At 47.9% G+C, this 17,769-nt stretch overlaps 1 protein-coding gene across 1 annotated transcript in view; it reads left to right on the top strand.

The window, feature by feature from the left end:
• Positions 1-6,681, top strand: part of ncf1 (neutrophil cytosolic factor 1) — a 72,511-nt gene extending 65,830 nt beyond the window's left edge. Inside the window, 2 exon segments of the mRNA XM_080210900.1 lie at positions 909-1,090; positions 6,380-6,681. Of these exon segments, the coding sequence (XP_080067026.1) occupies positions 909-1,090; positions 6,380-6,498 (301 nt within the window). The 3' untranslated portion in view covers positions 6,499-6,681.
• Positions 6,682-17,769: the final 11,088 nt, after the last annotated feature.

Below are 17,769 nucleotides of genomic sequence, written 5' to 3'. Positions count from 1 at the left end.
TCCTGTCCCTCACTCTGTGCTCCCCTCATAACAAAGAACAACCTAGCACGGGAAACAGGCCCAACGAGCCCACGCCACCATCTTAACAAAGCATTTTCCTACACCTCCCTTGACCCGTGTCTACGCTTATGGCACTCCACATTGGAAACCAGATTCAGAGGAGAATAACTTAGGGACAATTTGTTACACCAATCAGCCTAACAGCACATCTTTGGGGTGTGGGAGGAAACCGGAGCACCCGGAGAAAACCCACGCAAGCACGGGGAGAATGCGCAAACTCCCACAGACACCGGCCCAAATTCATGTATCTGCACAGCAATCAGTGATAGTCACTGAGCTGTTGTGGTGCCCTGTATCTGGTCCAATTTTAAGCGTACACTAACGACGCGAAGTACTAGGCCACTCTCGAAACATCCAAGAGCAGCCCATGCATGACCCACTGTGTGTATGCCCCTCATTAGACAACAAAGTGGACCTACACACTTGTGGAGTAAAAGAGACAAAACATCAACACATGTAGCATTAGATTTCTAGGATCGTCCCAAGGCTCTGATCCTTATTTATAACCATCTCCTATAACCCTCCATCCCTGTTTCGCTCATGTGTCTATCTAAGTAAATCTTAAACAAGTCCAGCGTTCCTGCCTCCACCACCTTACTTGGCTGTGCGTTCCATACCCCCACGACCCTCTGTGTGAAAAACCTCCCTCTAGCATCCAAATTATACCTCTCCCCCCTCACCCTTAGCTCGTGATACTTGACCCCTGAACCAAGGGGAGCAGCTGCTGCCTACTCACCCTCGTAATCCTATATCCCTCACATCTCCCAACCCAACCTTCTCCACCACAAAGAGAACAATCCAAGCCCTCTACAAACACGTGTCGTCGTAACGCAGTGACCTATTTTCAGGTCAACCATCCGGAACGCACAGAGCATCCACAAGACTGAACGGAAGCAGATCAGTCAAGAGGTCTACAGGCGGAACAGCAAGAGGCACCTCCAGCAGAAGAAAAACACTCAAGCTATTCCCAATAAAAATGTGTGGAAACAGAACCAGGATCCGAGGTTTCCAGAGAAACAGCCGGATTCAGGTAAAAACTGCTCCAGCTAATGTCACTGTGAATTTCATTTTTTCAGTCTGTGTGCGTGCCTCTGTCTGTAATTCCACGGGCAATTTGATTAGTTGTCCATTAAATTGGGTTTCTTATTGCGTACAAAATGCTTCTAATAGATAGGTGGGTAGATTAGTATAACATACTGCAAATACCGAGGTCCTAGCGACACTGTGGTGCTGGCAGACAATGTGCTACAGAGTTGGGCTTTGATGTTTGATGCATTAGTTTCCTTCCTGCAATTTGACGTGACAGTAACTATACCAGCCTAGTTAATACAATAACGCAGGGCCGAGATTAAGAGGCTTCTCATCTCAAAATGCAGGCCTCTGTATTGTACTGGAACTGTTCCAGATACAAATCCAGCGATATTTAAACAAACTGGAGACCAAGAGCAGGTTTGGCACTGGTCAATAGTTAGACAATAACTAGTCAATGGGCAGAGTTACAGGCTTACAGTTCTTTAATGTGGAGAAGTGTGAGGTAATTCACTTTGGTAGGAATAACAGATGTGTTGAGTATAGGGCTAACGGGAGGACTTTGAATAGTGTGGATGAACAGAGGGATCTAGGTGTATGTGTACATAGATCCCTGAAAGTTGGGAATCAAGTAGATAAGGTTGTTAAGAAGGCATACGGTGTCTTGGTGTTTATTGGTAGGGGGATTGAATTTAGGAGTCGCAGCGTCATGATGCAACTGTACACAACTCTGGTGCGTCCGCACTTGGAGTACTGTGTGCAGTTCTGGTCCCCGCATTACAAGAAGGATGTGGAGGCTTTGGAGAGGGTGCAGAGGAGGTTTACCAGGATGTTGCCTGGTATGGAGGGGAGGTCCTATGAGGAGAGACTCAGGGATTTGGGGTTGTTTTCGCTGGAAAGAAGGCGGCTAAGAGGGGATCTTATTGAAACATATAAGATGATTAGAGGTTTAGATAGGGTGGATAGTGATAGCCTTTTTCCTCGGATGGAGAAAGCTAGCACGAGGGGGCATGGCTTTAAATTAAGGGGGGGTAGTTATAGGACGGATGTGAGGGGTAGGTTCTTTACCCAGAGGGTGGTGAGGGATTGGAATGCCCTGCCTGCTGCAGTTGTAAATGCGTCTAGTTTGGGGGCGTTTAAGAGATCCGTGGATAGGTTTATGGATGGAAAGGGATTGGTTTAGGTTAGTGGGTCATTGTTTTTTAACTGGTCGGCGCAACATCGTGGGCCGAAGGGCCTGTTCTGCGCTGTAATGTTCTATGTTCTATGTTCTATGTTCTATGAGTGTAACGTGAGGGCTTCTGGAACCATAACAGTTTTTGGATACTCACTATCTTTGATTTGATTTATTATTGTCACATGTATTAGTATACAATGAAAAGTATTGTTTCATGCACACTATACAGGCGAAGAATACAGGTGGTGGGTCGTACTTGGGCTGCTCTTGGATGTTTCGAGAATAGCCTAGTGCTTCATGTCGTTAGTGTGTGCCTAAACTGGACCAGATACTGGGCAAGACGACAGCTCAGTGACTATCACTGATTGCTGTGCAGACACATGGATTTGGGTCGGTGTCTGTGGGAGTTTGCGCATTCTCCCCGTGCCCGCGTGGGTTTTCTCCGGGTGCTCCGGTTTCCTCCCACACCCCAAAGATGTGTTCTAAGGCTGACAAATTGTCCCTAAATTAGTCTCCCCTCAATCTGGTTTCCAATGTGGAGAGCCATAAGCATAGACAAGGGTCACGGGTGGAAGAGGGGACTCACAATGTTAAAATGGCAGCGCGTTGGGCCGAGGGGCCTAATTCCCATGCTGTGTTGTTCTTTGTTCTGAATACCGTTCATAGAGAAGGAAGGGAGAGAGTGCAGAATGTAGTGTTACAGTCATAGCTAGGGTGTAGAGAAAGATCAACTTAATGCGAGGTAGGTCCATTCAAAGGTCCAATGGCAGCAGGGAAGAAGCTGTCTTGAGTCAGTTGGTACTGTTTTCTGTATCTTTTGTCCAATAGAAGTAGGTGGAAGAGAGAATATCCAGGGTGCGTGTGTGATTACGCTGGCTGCTTTTCCCAAGGAAGTGTAGACACAGTCAATGGATGGCAGGCTGGTTTGAGAGGTGGTTTGGGCTTCGTTCATGATTATATTTAGTCTCTTGCGGTCTTGGACAGAGCAGGAGCCCATACCAAGCTGTGGTTTCTCTGCTGTGTCTGTAAAGGTTGGTGAGAGGGTAGCAGACGTGCCAAATTTCCTTAGTCTTCTGGGAAAGTCGAGGCGTTGGTGGGCACGGGGAGGGGGGAACCAGGACAGGTTGTTGGTGATCTGGACACCTGGAAACTCGCGATCCTTTCCACTTGATCCCCGTTGTTGTAGACAGGGCTGGAATCATCCAATCCAACTATGGGAAGCTTGGTAGGCAAGAGAAATGAATTTGCCAGGAGGTCAGCTTCCTAATGTTGGGATGAATTTCAGGAATTGTATTCTTGGGACTTTGGAAGCGGGTTGAAGGTGGGTCAAGAAGATCTGTGGGGAAGCCTTTTTCCAGGTATTATCTCATTGGCGTGTTCATTAAGGCGCCAACCGACCAGAGTTTAGTTCCCCGTCGCTCAGAGGTTGGAACATTCACATTTCTGATTGAGGTACATTGGCAAAAAACTGCAGCAGGCGACGGTGCAGAGGGACCTCGGGGTCCTTGTGCATGAGTCGCAAAAACCCAGCCTGCAGGTGCAGCAGGTGATCAGGAAGGCAAATGGGATGCTGGCCTTCATAGCGAGGGGGATTGAATATAAAAGTAGGGAGGTCTTGCTGCAGCTGTATAGGGCATTGGTGAGGCCGCAGCTGGAGTACTGTGTGCAGTTTTGGTCGCTGTACTTACGCAAGGATATTTTGGCCTTGGAGGGAGTGCAGAGGAGGTTTACTAGGCTGATGCCGGAGTTGAGGGGGTTGAGCTATGAGGAGAGGCTGAATAAACTAGGCTTGTACTCGTTAGAGTTTAGAAGAATGAGGGGAGATCTCATTGAGACGTATAAGATGATGAATGGGATGGATAGGATAGAGGTGGAGAGACTCTTCCCACTCAGAAAGGACAGCAGGACTAGGGGGCACAGCCTCAAGATAAAGGGGGCGCGGTTTAGAACGGAGTTGAGGAGGAACTTCTTCACTCAAAGGGTGGTGAATCTCTGGAATTCTCTGCCCGTTGAAGTGGTGGAGGCTGCCTCGCTAAATATTTTTAAGACGCGGGTTGATGGGTTTTTGATAAGCGAGGGGATTAAGGGTTATGGGGAGAGGGCGGGAAAGTGGAACTGAGCCACGACAGATCAGCCATGATCTTATTGAATGGCGGGGCAGGCTCGAAGGGCTAGGTGGCCTACTCCTGCTCCTATTTCTTATGTTCTTATGTATGGGTGTGAGCTTGGCTTCTTCACCAAGTTTGATTTGAGTAAACTTTGACCATCTTGGGGGCAAATCTCAGCCCGCTGGACTCCCAGCGGGAGCTGTTACGAGCTGCCCGATGGGCTCCGGCAGTGCCAGGGACCGGGGGGAGGGGGGAGGGAGGTGGCCCTGAGTGGCTGGGGTCTAATTAGGGACGGGATCTGACAGCGCTGAGCCGGATGGGGGAGGAGGTTTGGAAGGGAGGGAAAGACGGAGCCCTACATCGGGGTGGGGGGGGTGGGATTTGGCCAGTGTGGCTGGCGACTGGGGGGCTGTGGTTAGCAATTGGGGGTCAGTGGTCAGCAATCGGGGTGGCCTACCATGGGGGGGGATGAAGGTGATGTCCTTGAGTGTGCGGGTGAGTGACAGAGTGCGTGACGGGCAGCACAGTAGCACAGCGGGTTAGCACTGCTGCTTCACAGCTCCAGGGTCCTGGGTTCGATTCCCGGCTCGGGGTCACTGTCTGCGTGGAGTTTGCACGTTCTCCTCGTGTCTGCGTGGGTTTCCTCCGGGTGCTCCAGTTTCCTCCCACAGTCCAAAGATGTGCGGGTTAGGTTGATTGGCTGTGCTAAGAAATTGCCCCTGAGTGTCCAGGGATGCGTAGGTTAGAGGGATTAGTGGGTATAATATGTAAGGATATGGGGATAGGGCTTGGGTGGGATTGTGTTAGGTGCAGACTAGATGGGCCAAAGGGCCTCTTTCTGCACTCTAGGGCTCTATGATTCTAGATCTCCCAGTACACTTGTATACTGGGCGATGGGACGCATGTGCAAAAGCGCCCCTAGAAGTCTGCAGCTAGCTTCTTATTGTCGATAGGTTCCGCCCACTCCCCCTCCTGGCAGGAATCACAGAATGTTGTAAATTACCACCACTTTCCTTGCTGGCAAAATGGACAAGAAGACCTGTTTGCTTGCCCGTTTGACACAGAATCTCTCCGAGAAAAGTTTGCCCTCAGTATTTAACAGCAAGGGGGCGATTCATCACGCTGTGCTAATTTCTTAGTGCGGGCTGGGAGAATTGCGTATGGGCCGATTTACACAAGCGTTCCCGCTGGGCGCGCATATCCCAGCGCCAGATATCTGGCACGTTTGGGACCATACTGGAAACCGGCAAGAATAGCAGGCGAATGATTTAAATCTTATTTTAATTGTTATTTAAATGTGATTATCAGGCCCGGGACTGAATTCTCCAGGCCCGCTAGCCTCTCCCTACCTTCCAGTACAATTTCACTCCGGCGGGGTTTAGATTAGCTTCCCGTTTTTGGGGAAATAGCGGGAGACCCCACTGGAGGCAAGGGGGGTAATTGAGGCCCCTGCAAAGTTGGGGGGGGGGGATAGTCCCCCTGGCACTGCCCAAGGGGCAAAATGCCCATGCTCGGGGGGGGGCACCTTCGCACTGGGCATGGGGCAGTGCCAAAGGGAAGGGGCCTAGGGGGTGGGGGGCCTATGGGGGTGGGGATAACGATTGTCTCGGCCAGCAAACTGACAGTTCGAGGCACGCACCAAGTTCCGGGATTCTCCGCCTCTGGCATCCACTCACTCACCCCGAGCTTTTAATGATATTCACGACTGCGACCTCTGCATTGCAACGAGGGTGGGGGGGGCACTCGAGTCTGAACCCCCACTGGAAAAAAACAACCACGACTTACAAGAGCTTTCCCGCAAATTGAGCATTTTCTGGGGAGAATCACCCCTTAGATTTGATGGCGAAAATGAAGAGCGCGTGAACGCAGTAATACTGCTCGGAGGGTCACGCAAAATTTGGGCAACGAAATGATTACCTGATTAAAGGTAGAATTCTCTGAGCAATACGGCGCTGAGTGCGAGAGTATGGGGGACTTCACTGATCTTGGATTTTGACCGTTGCAGGTACCGCTAACCAAGAGAAAGGAGGGCAGCGGAAGATACCTCCAGTGGTTCCCCCGAGGCCCACCCTCAGTGAGATCATGGAGCACTGCACCGAACAGACCAAGAGTAAAATAAAATGAGCGCAACCGCTGTCTGAGGTATCCAGCAGGGGATGGTGAGGGCTGCCTGCTGGTTCTAGTTTGCACGCACTTCAAGTTATACCCAATCTCCAACAACAAAAAAAACTTCTCCAGGCCAAATCCGCCCTCCCCACACGTCTCCTGACACTTCCTCCCTCTCACCCCATCAATATATCCTCTTACCCCACCCCCCCAATCTCCCTCTGTAACATTTGTAGAAACTTGCGACCTTCCAGACTGTATTCAATCTAAGCTAATAAGAACATAAGAAATAGGAGCAGGAGTAGGCCATCTAGCCCCTCGAGCCTGCCCCGCCATTCAATAAGATCATGGCTGATCTGTCGTGGCTCAGTTCCACATTCCCGCCCTCTCCCCATAACCCTTAATCCCCTCTCTTATCAAAAACCCATCAACCCGCGTCTTAAATATATTTAGCGAGGCAGCCTCCACCACTTCAACGGGCAGAGAATTCCAGAGATTCACCACCCTTTGAGTGAAGAAGTTCCTCCTCAACTCCGTTCTAAACCGCCCCCCCTTTATCTTGAGGCTGTGCCCTCTAGTCCTACTGTCCTTTCTCAGCGGGAAGAGCCTCTCCACCTCTATCCTATCCATCCCATTCATCATCTTATATGTCTCAATGAGATCTCCCCTCATTCTTCTAAACTCTAACGAGTACAAGCCCAGTTTATTCAGCCTCTCCTCATAGCTCATTTTAATAATTTTAATAATTTTAACTAGTATTATTTAAACGGCGACTTTGACCAATTCGAGGCTTGAGTGACGCTGAGGGATTTTCAAGATTAACGGTGAACCTCAGCAGTGAAGACCACTGAATAGAAAAGCAGTCAGTCATGTCTGATCGAGCTTTAACAAAGAACAAAGGACAAAAACAGCCCGGGAAATAGGCCCTTTGGCCCAACGAGCCCGCGCCGCCATCTTAACATTACCCCCTCCACCCATGACCCTTATCTATGCTTATAAGAACGTAAGAACATAGGAGCAGGAGTCGGCCATCTAGCCCTTCGAGCCTGCCCCGCCATTCAATAAGATCATGGCTGATCTGTCGTGGCTCAGTTCCACATTCCCGCCCTCTCCCCATAACCCTTAATCCCCTCTCTTATCAAGAACCCATCAACCCGCTTCTTAAAAATATTTAGCGAGGCAGCCTCCACCACTTCAACGGGCAGAGAATTCCAGAGATTCACCACCCTTTGAGTGAAGAAGTTCCTCCTCAACTCCGTTCTAAACCGCCCTCCCCCTCCCCCTTTATCTTGAGGCTGTGCCCTCTAGTCCTGCTGTCCTTTCTGAGCGGGAAGAGTCTCTCCACCTCTATCCTATCCATCCCATTCATCATCTTATACGTCTCAATGAGATCTCCCCTCATTCTTCTAAACTCTAACGAGTACAAGCCTAGTTTATTCAGCCTCTCCTCATAGCTCAACCCCCTCAACTCCGGAGGGGTTATGGCATTCCACATTGAGGGAAACTAATTTAGGGACAAGTTATTACCTCCAATCAGCCTAATAGCACATCTTTGGGGTGTGGGAGGAAACCGGAGCACCCGGAGAAAACCCACGCAAGCATGGGGAGAATGTGCAAACTCCCACAGACACCGGCCCAAATCCATGTGTCTGCACAGCAATCAGCGATAGTCACTGAGCTGTCGTGTTGCCCAGTATCTGGTCCAGTTTAAGCGTACACTAACGACATGAAGCACTAGGCTACTCTCTAACATCCAAGAGCAGCCCAAGTACAACCCATCGCGTGTATGCCCCTCGTTGGACAACAAGGCGGACCGACTTAAAACCTGTGAATTAAAAGAGAACAACATTATTATCATCCCACATCCTTTTACATTACCAGGGATGTACCAATGCTAATGAACCTTATTTAAAACAATCTCCTATATCCTCCCATCTCCAACCCACTCATGTGCCTGTCTAAGTTACTCTTAAACAACTCCAGCATGTTTGCCTCCACCACCTTACTTGGCAGAGCATTTCATACCCCCACTACCCTCCGTGTGAAAAACCTCCCTCTAATATCTGTGTTATACCTCTCCCCCCTCACCTTAAGCCCATGGCCCCTTGTACTGTGCTCCCAAATGAAGATTATATTGAGACAAAACCGATTAACCGTAAGCTGTATAGTGACTGTAACCGTACAGCTGTTCTGTCTCTTCTGTTTTTCCTCTTATAATCCACAGGTGATTGGGTCCGCCTTGTTGTCCAACAAGGTGCATACACGCGATGGGTCGTACGAGGGCTGCTCTTGGATGTTTCGAGAGTAGCTTCACGTCGTTGGTGTGCGCTTAAACTGGACCAGATGCTGGGCAACACGACAGCTCAGTGACTATCACTGTTTGCTGTGCAGATACATGGGCCGGTGTCTGCGGGAGGTGGCGCATTCTCCCCGTGACTGCGTGGGTTTTCTCCGGTTTCCTCCCACACCCCAAAGATGTGCTCTTAGGCTGATTGGTGTAACAAATGGTCCCTAAATTAGTCTCCCCTCAATCTGGTTTCCAATGTGGAGGGCCATAAGACAAGGGTCATGGGTGTAAGAGGGGACTCACAATGGGCGGCGTGGGTTCGTTGGGCTGTGTTGTTCTTTGTCTCTTTGCTACAAAAACCATTTAGACTATCAGTTGGAGATTATTGTACACCTTGTTAATGAGTTAAAGGACAGGCGTATGAAGTAGGAGCAGGAGTGGTTCGGGGAAACAGTGGCACCACAGTATCGTCACTAGAATCTGTGGATGTGACTGGCACTTCCGAAATCCTCAAGAACTGGCATCGAACCCATTGTACAATTATAAGCCGTTCCACGTTTACTTCCTGGTGCAGCTGGTAATGTTAAGACGGCGGTGCGGATTCGTTGGGCCGAAGGGCCTGTTTCCCGGGCTGTTTTTGTCCTTTGAATGTGGAGACAGTTCCTGGGCTGCTGAAGCAGAATGATGATACTCTGGAAAGTCTGACATTATGGCTCAACTAATAAAATACAGTGTTGGTGGTGAACGTGTCTTCTTTGGTGTTTTTCTTGCTGCTCCTAAAATAATCACCTTGGTCGGCATCTTCCAGTCTCGTACACCCCATCAGCGGGAATGGAGAATTTGGTGCTTGGCCAAATCACCATTTATTGCAGGTTGGAGAATTCTGACCAGTGTTTCCAGCACACACACACACACACACACACAGATAGCACCCACAGACATGCACACAACTGTCGATTCGATTTTTTTTAATTTAAAAAAAGGACAATCGGCAATCAGTAACTTATGATTCATCTGTACATCAAAAAAAAATACACACCAGTAATCGCTTGACCTTTAACCTGACCAGCTTTGAGATTTTGACAATCAAATGAGGTTTATTTAACCAAAGCTGTATTGAAATTCAACACATAAGAAATAGGAGCAGGAGTCGGCCATCTAGCCCTTCGAGCCTGCCCCGCCATTCAATAAGATCGTGGCTGATCTGAAGTGGATCAGTTCCACTTTCCCGCTTTCTCCCTTAATTCCCCTATCTACCCGTGACTTAAATATATTCAGCGAGGCAGCCTCCACCACTTCAACGGGCAGAGAATTCCAGAGACTCACCACCCTATGAGTGAGGAAGTTCCTCCTCAACTCTGATCTAAACTGACACTAGTTTCGTGTTCGTTAGTAGACTTTTAAATCCGAATATTTTTTATTTAACTCACATTCTACTACCTGCCGTAGTGGGATTCGAAGCTGGGTTCCCAGAACAAAGAACAAACACAGCACAGGAAACAGGCCCTTCAAGCCCGCGCCGCCCATTTTAACACTCAGTGAGTGCCTCATTCCAATCCTCCTTCTACCTACGACTTTTGTCAACATCTAGTGGACTCCACAATAAACATTTGCTGAGTCTCTGGATTAATAATCTAGTGGCAACACCACTAAGACATCATCTCCCCCAGAGTTCTTGTGCTCGTATTTAATACACACTGAATGGAGCAGTGGTCAGAAAGGAGGCTCGCTTACGGAAGTTAATCAAATGTCTCCCAATGTGATACCTTGCCGTATATCTCATATTGCCATGTGTGCTGACAAAGCAGTTTCATCTTTGAGATTCTAACAATGCTTTGGTGTTATACTAGGGCTAGTTATGAGGGCACTGTCTGTTCAGAGTGTACATCAGTTATACAGAACCTCAATCTGACCCTCGCTGGAGTAACTACGCTCCATCCTCCACATCTCAGGCAGAACGAAAATGTTCTGTGAAGGGTACAGCCCAAATTTACCCAAATGATACCAGAGCTGAAAGATTTAAATTGTGAAGGCAAGTTTCATAAATATTGATTTATATTTTCCTTGAACATTAGAACCCTACAGTACAGAAAGAGGCCCATCAGGTCTGCCTCCAAACACAATCCCACCCAGGCCCTACCCCCATATTATACCCACTAATCCCTCTAACCTACACATCCCTAGACACTAAGGGGCAATTTCTTCGCACGGCCAATCAACCTAAGCCGCACATCTTTGGACTGTGGGAGTAAACTGGAGGAAACCAACGCAGACACAAGGAGAATGTGCAAACTCCACACAGACAGTGACCTGAGCCAGGAATCGAACCCAGGATCCTGGAGCTGTGAATTAGCAGTGCTAACCCACTGTGCTACCGTGCCGCCCAGTTCAGACAGTTAAAGGGCGATCTGATCAAAGGGAAATGATTGGGCAAATGCAGTGAAACTCGAAACACGAATGGTAAATTCTGGCTAAGAGTAGGCCAGATTGGGTAAGGACCAAATTTGGACAATCGACAATGATTCCATTGTCACCTTGTGACACATTTGGCCCAAGTCTGTGCTGGTTCCTAAAAGATCCACTCAGCTAATCCAAATCTCCATTCATTCATGAACAAAATCACAGAATCTCTTTTTGCACAATAGTTGAAATCTTGAAAGGTTTTGGATGTTAGGCTGTCTATCGACATTTTCAAGACTGAGATTGTTGGATTTTGTTAGATCACAGTATCGAGGGGGTTTTGGACAGTGCTGTCAGGCAGATTGAAGATACGATCTGACGTACGTTCTGTTGGCATACCAAACCAAGCAGAAACCTCGGAATCGAACATGCACATTCTCAGCCATTGCTCTATATTAAGGCATTATACACAGCTGCAGCAAGCTACTCTATGGAGAATACATCTTAATACCGCAAATTCTCACTAAATATAAATACTATCTTGTTCCAGCAAACACTACAGAGAGGCTGAGATTACAGGTACTTAGACAATATTTAAACTTTACTTATAACGTATTGCAGTATGAAAACGTCTGTGCCAAAAGTGCTTTTGTTAAGTGCTTTGGAGAGCTTGTCATATGAGGAATGGTTGAGAATTCAGGGTCTGTACTCGCTGGAGTTTAGAAGGATGAGGGGGGGATCTTATTGAAATTTACAGGATACTGCGAGGCCCTGGATAGAGGGGACGTGGAGAGGATATTTCCAGTAATTGGAAAAACTAGACACAAAGGGCACAACCTCAGGGTAAAGTGAATCAATGGCACTCTTGCCTACAGGACGTTGTGGAGGCCAGGTCACTGCATGTCTTTAAGACCAGAGATAGATCAGTTCTTGATTAATAAGGGGATCAGGGGTTATGGGGAAAAGGAAATGGTGATGAGAAAAATATCAACCATGATTGAATGGCAGAGCAGACTCGATGGGCCGAGTGGCCTAATTCTGCTCTTACATCTTATGGACTTGTGGTCTTAGAAATCATAGAAACCCTACAGTACAGATAGAGGCCCTTCGGCCCATCAAATCTGCACTGACCACAATCCCACCTAGGCCCTACCCCCAATATTTTCCCCACTAATCCTCTAACCTGCGCATCCCAGAGTAATTTAGCATGGCCAATCAACCTAACCCGCACATCTTTGGACTGTGGGAGGAAACCGGAGCACCCGGAGGAAACCCACACAGACACGAGGAGAATGTGCAAACTCCACACAGACAGTGACCCGAGCCGGGAATCGAACCCAGGTCCCTGCCGCACGGTGCTAACCCGCTGAGCTCCCTCAAGAGAGTTGGCTCCCAAAGGATAGAGTTTAAGATAATTAGTAAAAGCAGCAGCGAGCTGATGAGGAGAATCATTTTGGGTTTTGACAATCTGGAGTCAATTAAAAACTTTCCGAAAGGGATTTGATAAATACTTGACAAGGATAAAAGGCTGTGAGGAGTGAGACGAATTGTTTAGCCCATTCAAGGAGCCAACAACAGGATGATGGGTCAAATAGCCACTTCTGCGATGTCATCATAGTCTTCAGAAACCCACCCAGGGGCAATGACATCGTCATAAACTTCACCATCCTCTGGAAGAACATCAACATATGCGCTCATTCGCTGCTCCTCACAGTCCAATGGACTTTCATAGTCATGTGACACACTGTCCGCTCTTGATGCCTCATCAACTGTATCGTCTGCAAAACAGGGAGAATTTTGTCAACTTTTTTATAAAACTCTCTAATACAAAGTTGACCCACTAATTCCCATAGGGATCATAGTGTGATCCACTAATTCCCATAGGGATCATAGTGTGATCAACTAACTCTCATAGAGATCATAATGTGATCCACTAACTCCCATAGAGATCATAGTGTGATCCCCTAATTCCCATAGGGATCATAGTGTGATCCACTAACTCCCATACGGATCATAGTGTGATCCACTAACTCCCATACGGATCATAGTGTGATCCACTAACTCCCATACGGATCATAGTGTGATCCACTAACTCCCATACGGATCATAGTGTGATCTACTAACTCCCATACGGATCATAGTGTGATCCACTAACTCCCATACGGATCATAGTGTGATCCACTAACTCCCATACGGATCATAGTGTGATCCACTAACTCCCATAGGGATCATAGTGTGATCCACTAACTCCCATAGGGATCATAGTGTGATCCACTAATTCCCATAGGGATCATAGTGTGATACCCTAACTCCCATACGGATCATAGTGTGATCCACTAACTCCCATAGAGATCATAGTGTGATCCACTAACTCCCATACAGATCATAGTGTGATCCACTAACTCCCAAAGGAATCATAGTGTGATCCACTAATTCCCATAGGGATCACAATGTGATCCCCTAACTCCCATACGGATCATAGTGTGATGCACTAACTCCCATAGGGATCATAGTGTGATCCACTAACTCCCATAGGGATCATAGTGTGATCCACTAACTCCCAAAGGAATCATAGTGTGATCCACTAATTCCCATAGGGATCATAGTGTGATCCCCTAACTCCCATACGGATCATAGTGTGATCCCCTAACTCCCATACGGATCATAGTGTGATCCACTAACTCCCAAAGGAATCATAGTGTGATCCACTAATTCCCATAGGGATCATAGTGTGATCCACTAATTCACATAGAGATCATAGTGTGATCCACTAACTCCCATAGAGATCATAGTGTGATCCCCTGACTCCCATACGGATCATAGTGTGATCCCCTAACTCCCATACGGATCATAGTGTGATCCACTAACTCCCAGAGGGATCATAGTGTGATCCACTAATTCCCATAGGGATCATAGTGTGATCCACTAATTCACATAGAGATCATAGTGTGATCCACTAACTCCCATAGAGATCATAGTGTGATCCCCTAACTCCCATACGGATCATAGTGTGATCCACTAACTCCCAGAGGGATCATAGTGTGATCCACTAACTCCCATAGAGATCATAGTGTGATCCACTAATTCCCAGAGGGATCATAGTGTGATCCACTAATTCACATAGGGATCATAGTGTGATCCACTAATTCCCACAGAGATCATAGTGTGATCTGCTAATTCCCATAGGGATCCTTCTGTAATCCACTAATTCCTATAGGAATCTTAGTTTAATCCACTAAATCTCATAGGAATTTTAGTGTGATCCATTTAATCCTATAGGGATTTTAGTGTGATCCATTTAATCCCATAGGGATTTTAGTGTGATCCATTTAATCTCATAGGAATTTTAGTGTGATCCATTTAATCCCATAGGGATTTTAGTGTGATCCATTTAATCCCATAGGGATTTTAGTGTGATCCATTTAATCCCATAGGGATTTTAGTGTGATCCATTTAATCCCATAGGGATTTTAGTGGAATCCATTAATTCACATAGGGATCGTTGTGTGATTCAGTCATTTCCATGAGGACCATAGTGTGATCCCATATTCCGAGAGGGATCACACTGTGATCCACTAATTCCCCCTAGGAATCGTAGTGCGATCCAACAATTCCCGATGATCCCTTTCGGACAGAGTGCTGTGACAGAGCTTCACGGTTCTTCTGTAAGGCAGTATCTCTGACAATGTAGCACTCAGCAGGAGCGGCCTAGATAACGTGTGCCTGTCCCCCCGAGAGAGATTGGAATTCACAATCTGATAACGCAGAGATGTGAGCGCTGCCACAACAGGCTGTATCTGAAACAGTCCAGTTACAATCGGGATTACTTCGAGAAAGGCTTTGTGGATTAGGGGGGACCTTTGTCCACACACAGCAAGACCCTGGGCAATATCCAGACTTGGATTCACACAGATGGCAAACAACATTCACGCCATACAAGTTACCATCTCCGGCAGGACAGAATCTAACCACCGCCCCTTGATTTCCCATCGCTGAATCCCCACTCTTAACGTAGAGTCATCCTCTGGAATTCTACCACCTCGCCCGCCACAGAATCGGAGCAGGAGGGAGTGGGCAATGGAAATGCCCACCGACCCCGGGCAGGCATTTCCAGTCTCGATCAAGCAAGGTTGTAAAATCCCGCCCATAGACTCGGCACAGAAACTGGCCATTTGGCCCAACTGGTCCATGCTGACCACGGTGCCCTCCCTGCTAGTCCCGGTTGCCCGCACTGGGCCCATATCCCTCTAATCCTTTCCCATTCAATTTCTCAGCCAAATAAGAACATAAGAAATAGGAGCAGGAGTCGGCCATCTAGCCCTTCGAGCCTGCCCCGCCATTCAATAAGATCACGGCTGATCTGAAGTGGATCAGTTCCACTTTCCCGCTTTCTCCCCTTAATTCCCCTGTCTATCAGAAACCTATCTACCCGCGTCTTAAAAATATTTAGCGAGGCAGCCTCCACCACTTCAACGGGCAGAGAATTCCAGAGATTCACCACCCTTTGAGTGAAGAAGTTCCTCCTCAACTCCGTTCTAAACTGCACCCCCCTTATCTTGAGGCTGTGCTCTCTAGTCCTGCTGTCCTTTCTAAGCGGGAAGAATCTCTCTAACTCTACCCTATCCATCCCCTTCATTATCTTATACATCTCTATAAGATCCCCCCTCAGCCTTCTAAACTTCAACGAGTACAGACCCAGTCTATTTAGTCTCTCTGCATAGTCCAACCCCCTCATCTCCGGTATCAGCCTAGTGAACCTCCTCTGCACTCCCTCCAAGGCCAAAATATCCTTGCGCAACTGCGGCGACCAAAACTGTACACAGTTTTGCTTTCTAAATGTTGCTATTGTGTCCGCCTCAACCACTTTACCTGGCAGCTCATTCACCACCAACCTCAGGGTGGCACGGTGGGTTAGCACTGCTGCTTCACAGCTCCAGGAACCTGGGTTCGATTCCCGGCTCGGGTCACTGTCTGTGTGGAGTTTGCACATTCTCCTCGTGTCTGCGTGGGTTTCCTCTGGGTGCTCCGGTTTCCTCCCACAGTCCAAAGATGTGCGGGTTAGGTTGATTGGCTGTGTTAAAATTGCCTCTTAGTGTCCAGGGATGTGTAGGTTAGAGGGATTAGTGGGAAAATGTATGGGGGAAGGGCCTGGGTGGGATTGTGGTCGGTACAGACTCGTTGGGCCGAAGGGCCTCTTTCTGCACTGTAGGGTTCTATGTACCCTCTGCGTGAAGAAACTGCCCCTCCAGGTCCCTTTCCGATCTTTCCTCTCTCACCTTGAACTTATGCCCTCTAGTTTTGAATTCCCCTACCCTGGGGAAAAGACCATGGCTGGAATTTTCCCGGCCTACCTGCCACGGGAGTCGGAGCATGGGAAGATCCATTGGCCTTGGGAGGGGTTTTACGGTTTTGGGACGTAGGGAGGCTGAAAGATCCCCACCCTGTTCATCCTATCAATGCTCCTCGTAATTTTGTACACCTCAATAAGGTCATTCTCTTATGTTCCAAGGAATTAAGCTCTTGGCCAACCGCTCCCTATAACACAGGCCCACTAATCCTGGAAATATCCTCGTAAATCTCCTTTGCATTCTTTCCAGTTTCAATGTCAACAGGCTGACAAAAACTGTACACAATATTCCAAGTGCCTCACCAATGGCTGATGCAGACTGTAATATAATGTCCCAACTCCTATAATCAATGCCTTGACTAATGAAAGCCAGCTATGACACCACTTTCAACAAACTATGTACTTGTCTGCCAAGGTCCTTCTGTTCCTCCCTGACTACACCTACATCTACCTAATGCTGCAACTTTATAAGACCCTTGTCGGGCCTCATTTAGAGTATTGTGTGCAGTTCTGGTCGCCTCACTATAGGAAAGATGTAGAAGCTATTGAGAGGGTACAGAGGAGATTTACAAGGATGTTGCCTGGACTGGGAGGCATGCCTTATGAAGTTAGGTTGAGGGAGCTGGGACTCTTTTCCCTGGAGAGACGAAGGTTGAGAGGCGACCTGATAGAAGTTTACAAAATGTTGAGAGGAATAGATAGGGTGGACTCTCAGAGGCTATTTCCCCGGGTTGAAATGGTTACTACGAGAGGACACAGATTTAAGGTGCGGGGAGGGAGGTTCAGAAGTGATGTTAGGGGTAAGTTTTTCACTCAGAGGGTGGTGAGTGAATGGAATCGGCTGCCGTCAGTGGTGGTGGAGGCGAACTCGCTGGGGTCTTTTAAAAGACTTCTGGATGAGTATATGGGGTTTAATGAGATTGAGGGTTATAGATAGGCCTGGTAGGTTGGTAGGTGTTGATGTGATCGGCGCAACTTGTGGGCCGAAGGGCCTGTTTGTGCTGTAGTGTTCTATGTTCTATCACTTGGATTGCAGCGGTTCAACTGACCACCATCTTCTCGAGGGCTATAAGGGATGGGTAATAAACACTAGTCTCACCAGTGATGTCCACGTCCCCTCAACTAATGAAGTAAGAAGGAGGTTCACCTTGTCATGAGTGTTTGGCAACAAAATTCAAACCCAGATACAAAGAACAAAGAACAGAAACAGCCCAGGGAACAGGCCCCTTGGCCCAACGAGCCCACGCCGCCATTT

The sequence above is a fragment of the Carcharhinus amblyrhynchos genome, chromosome 23, assembly GCF_965287045.1.
Source record: "Carcharhinus amblyrhynchos chromosome 23, sCarAmb.v2.hapA, whole genome shotgun sequence".
In the NCBI taxonomy this organism is placed as follows: domain Eukaryota; kingdom Metazoa; phylum Chordata; class Chondrichthyes; order Carcharhiniformes; family Carcharhinidae; genus Carcharhinus; species Carcharhinus amblyrhynchos.
The sequence above is the reverse complement of the archived record's forward strand: the minus strand, read 5'-3'. Positions and strand labels throughout refer to the sequence as shown.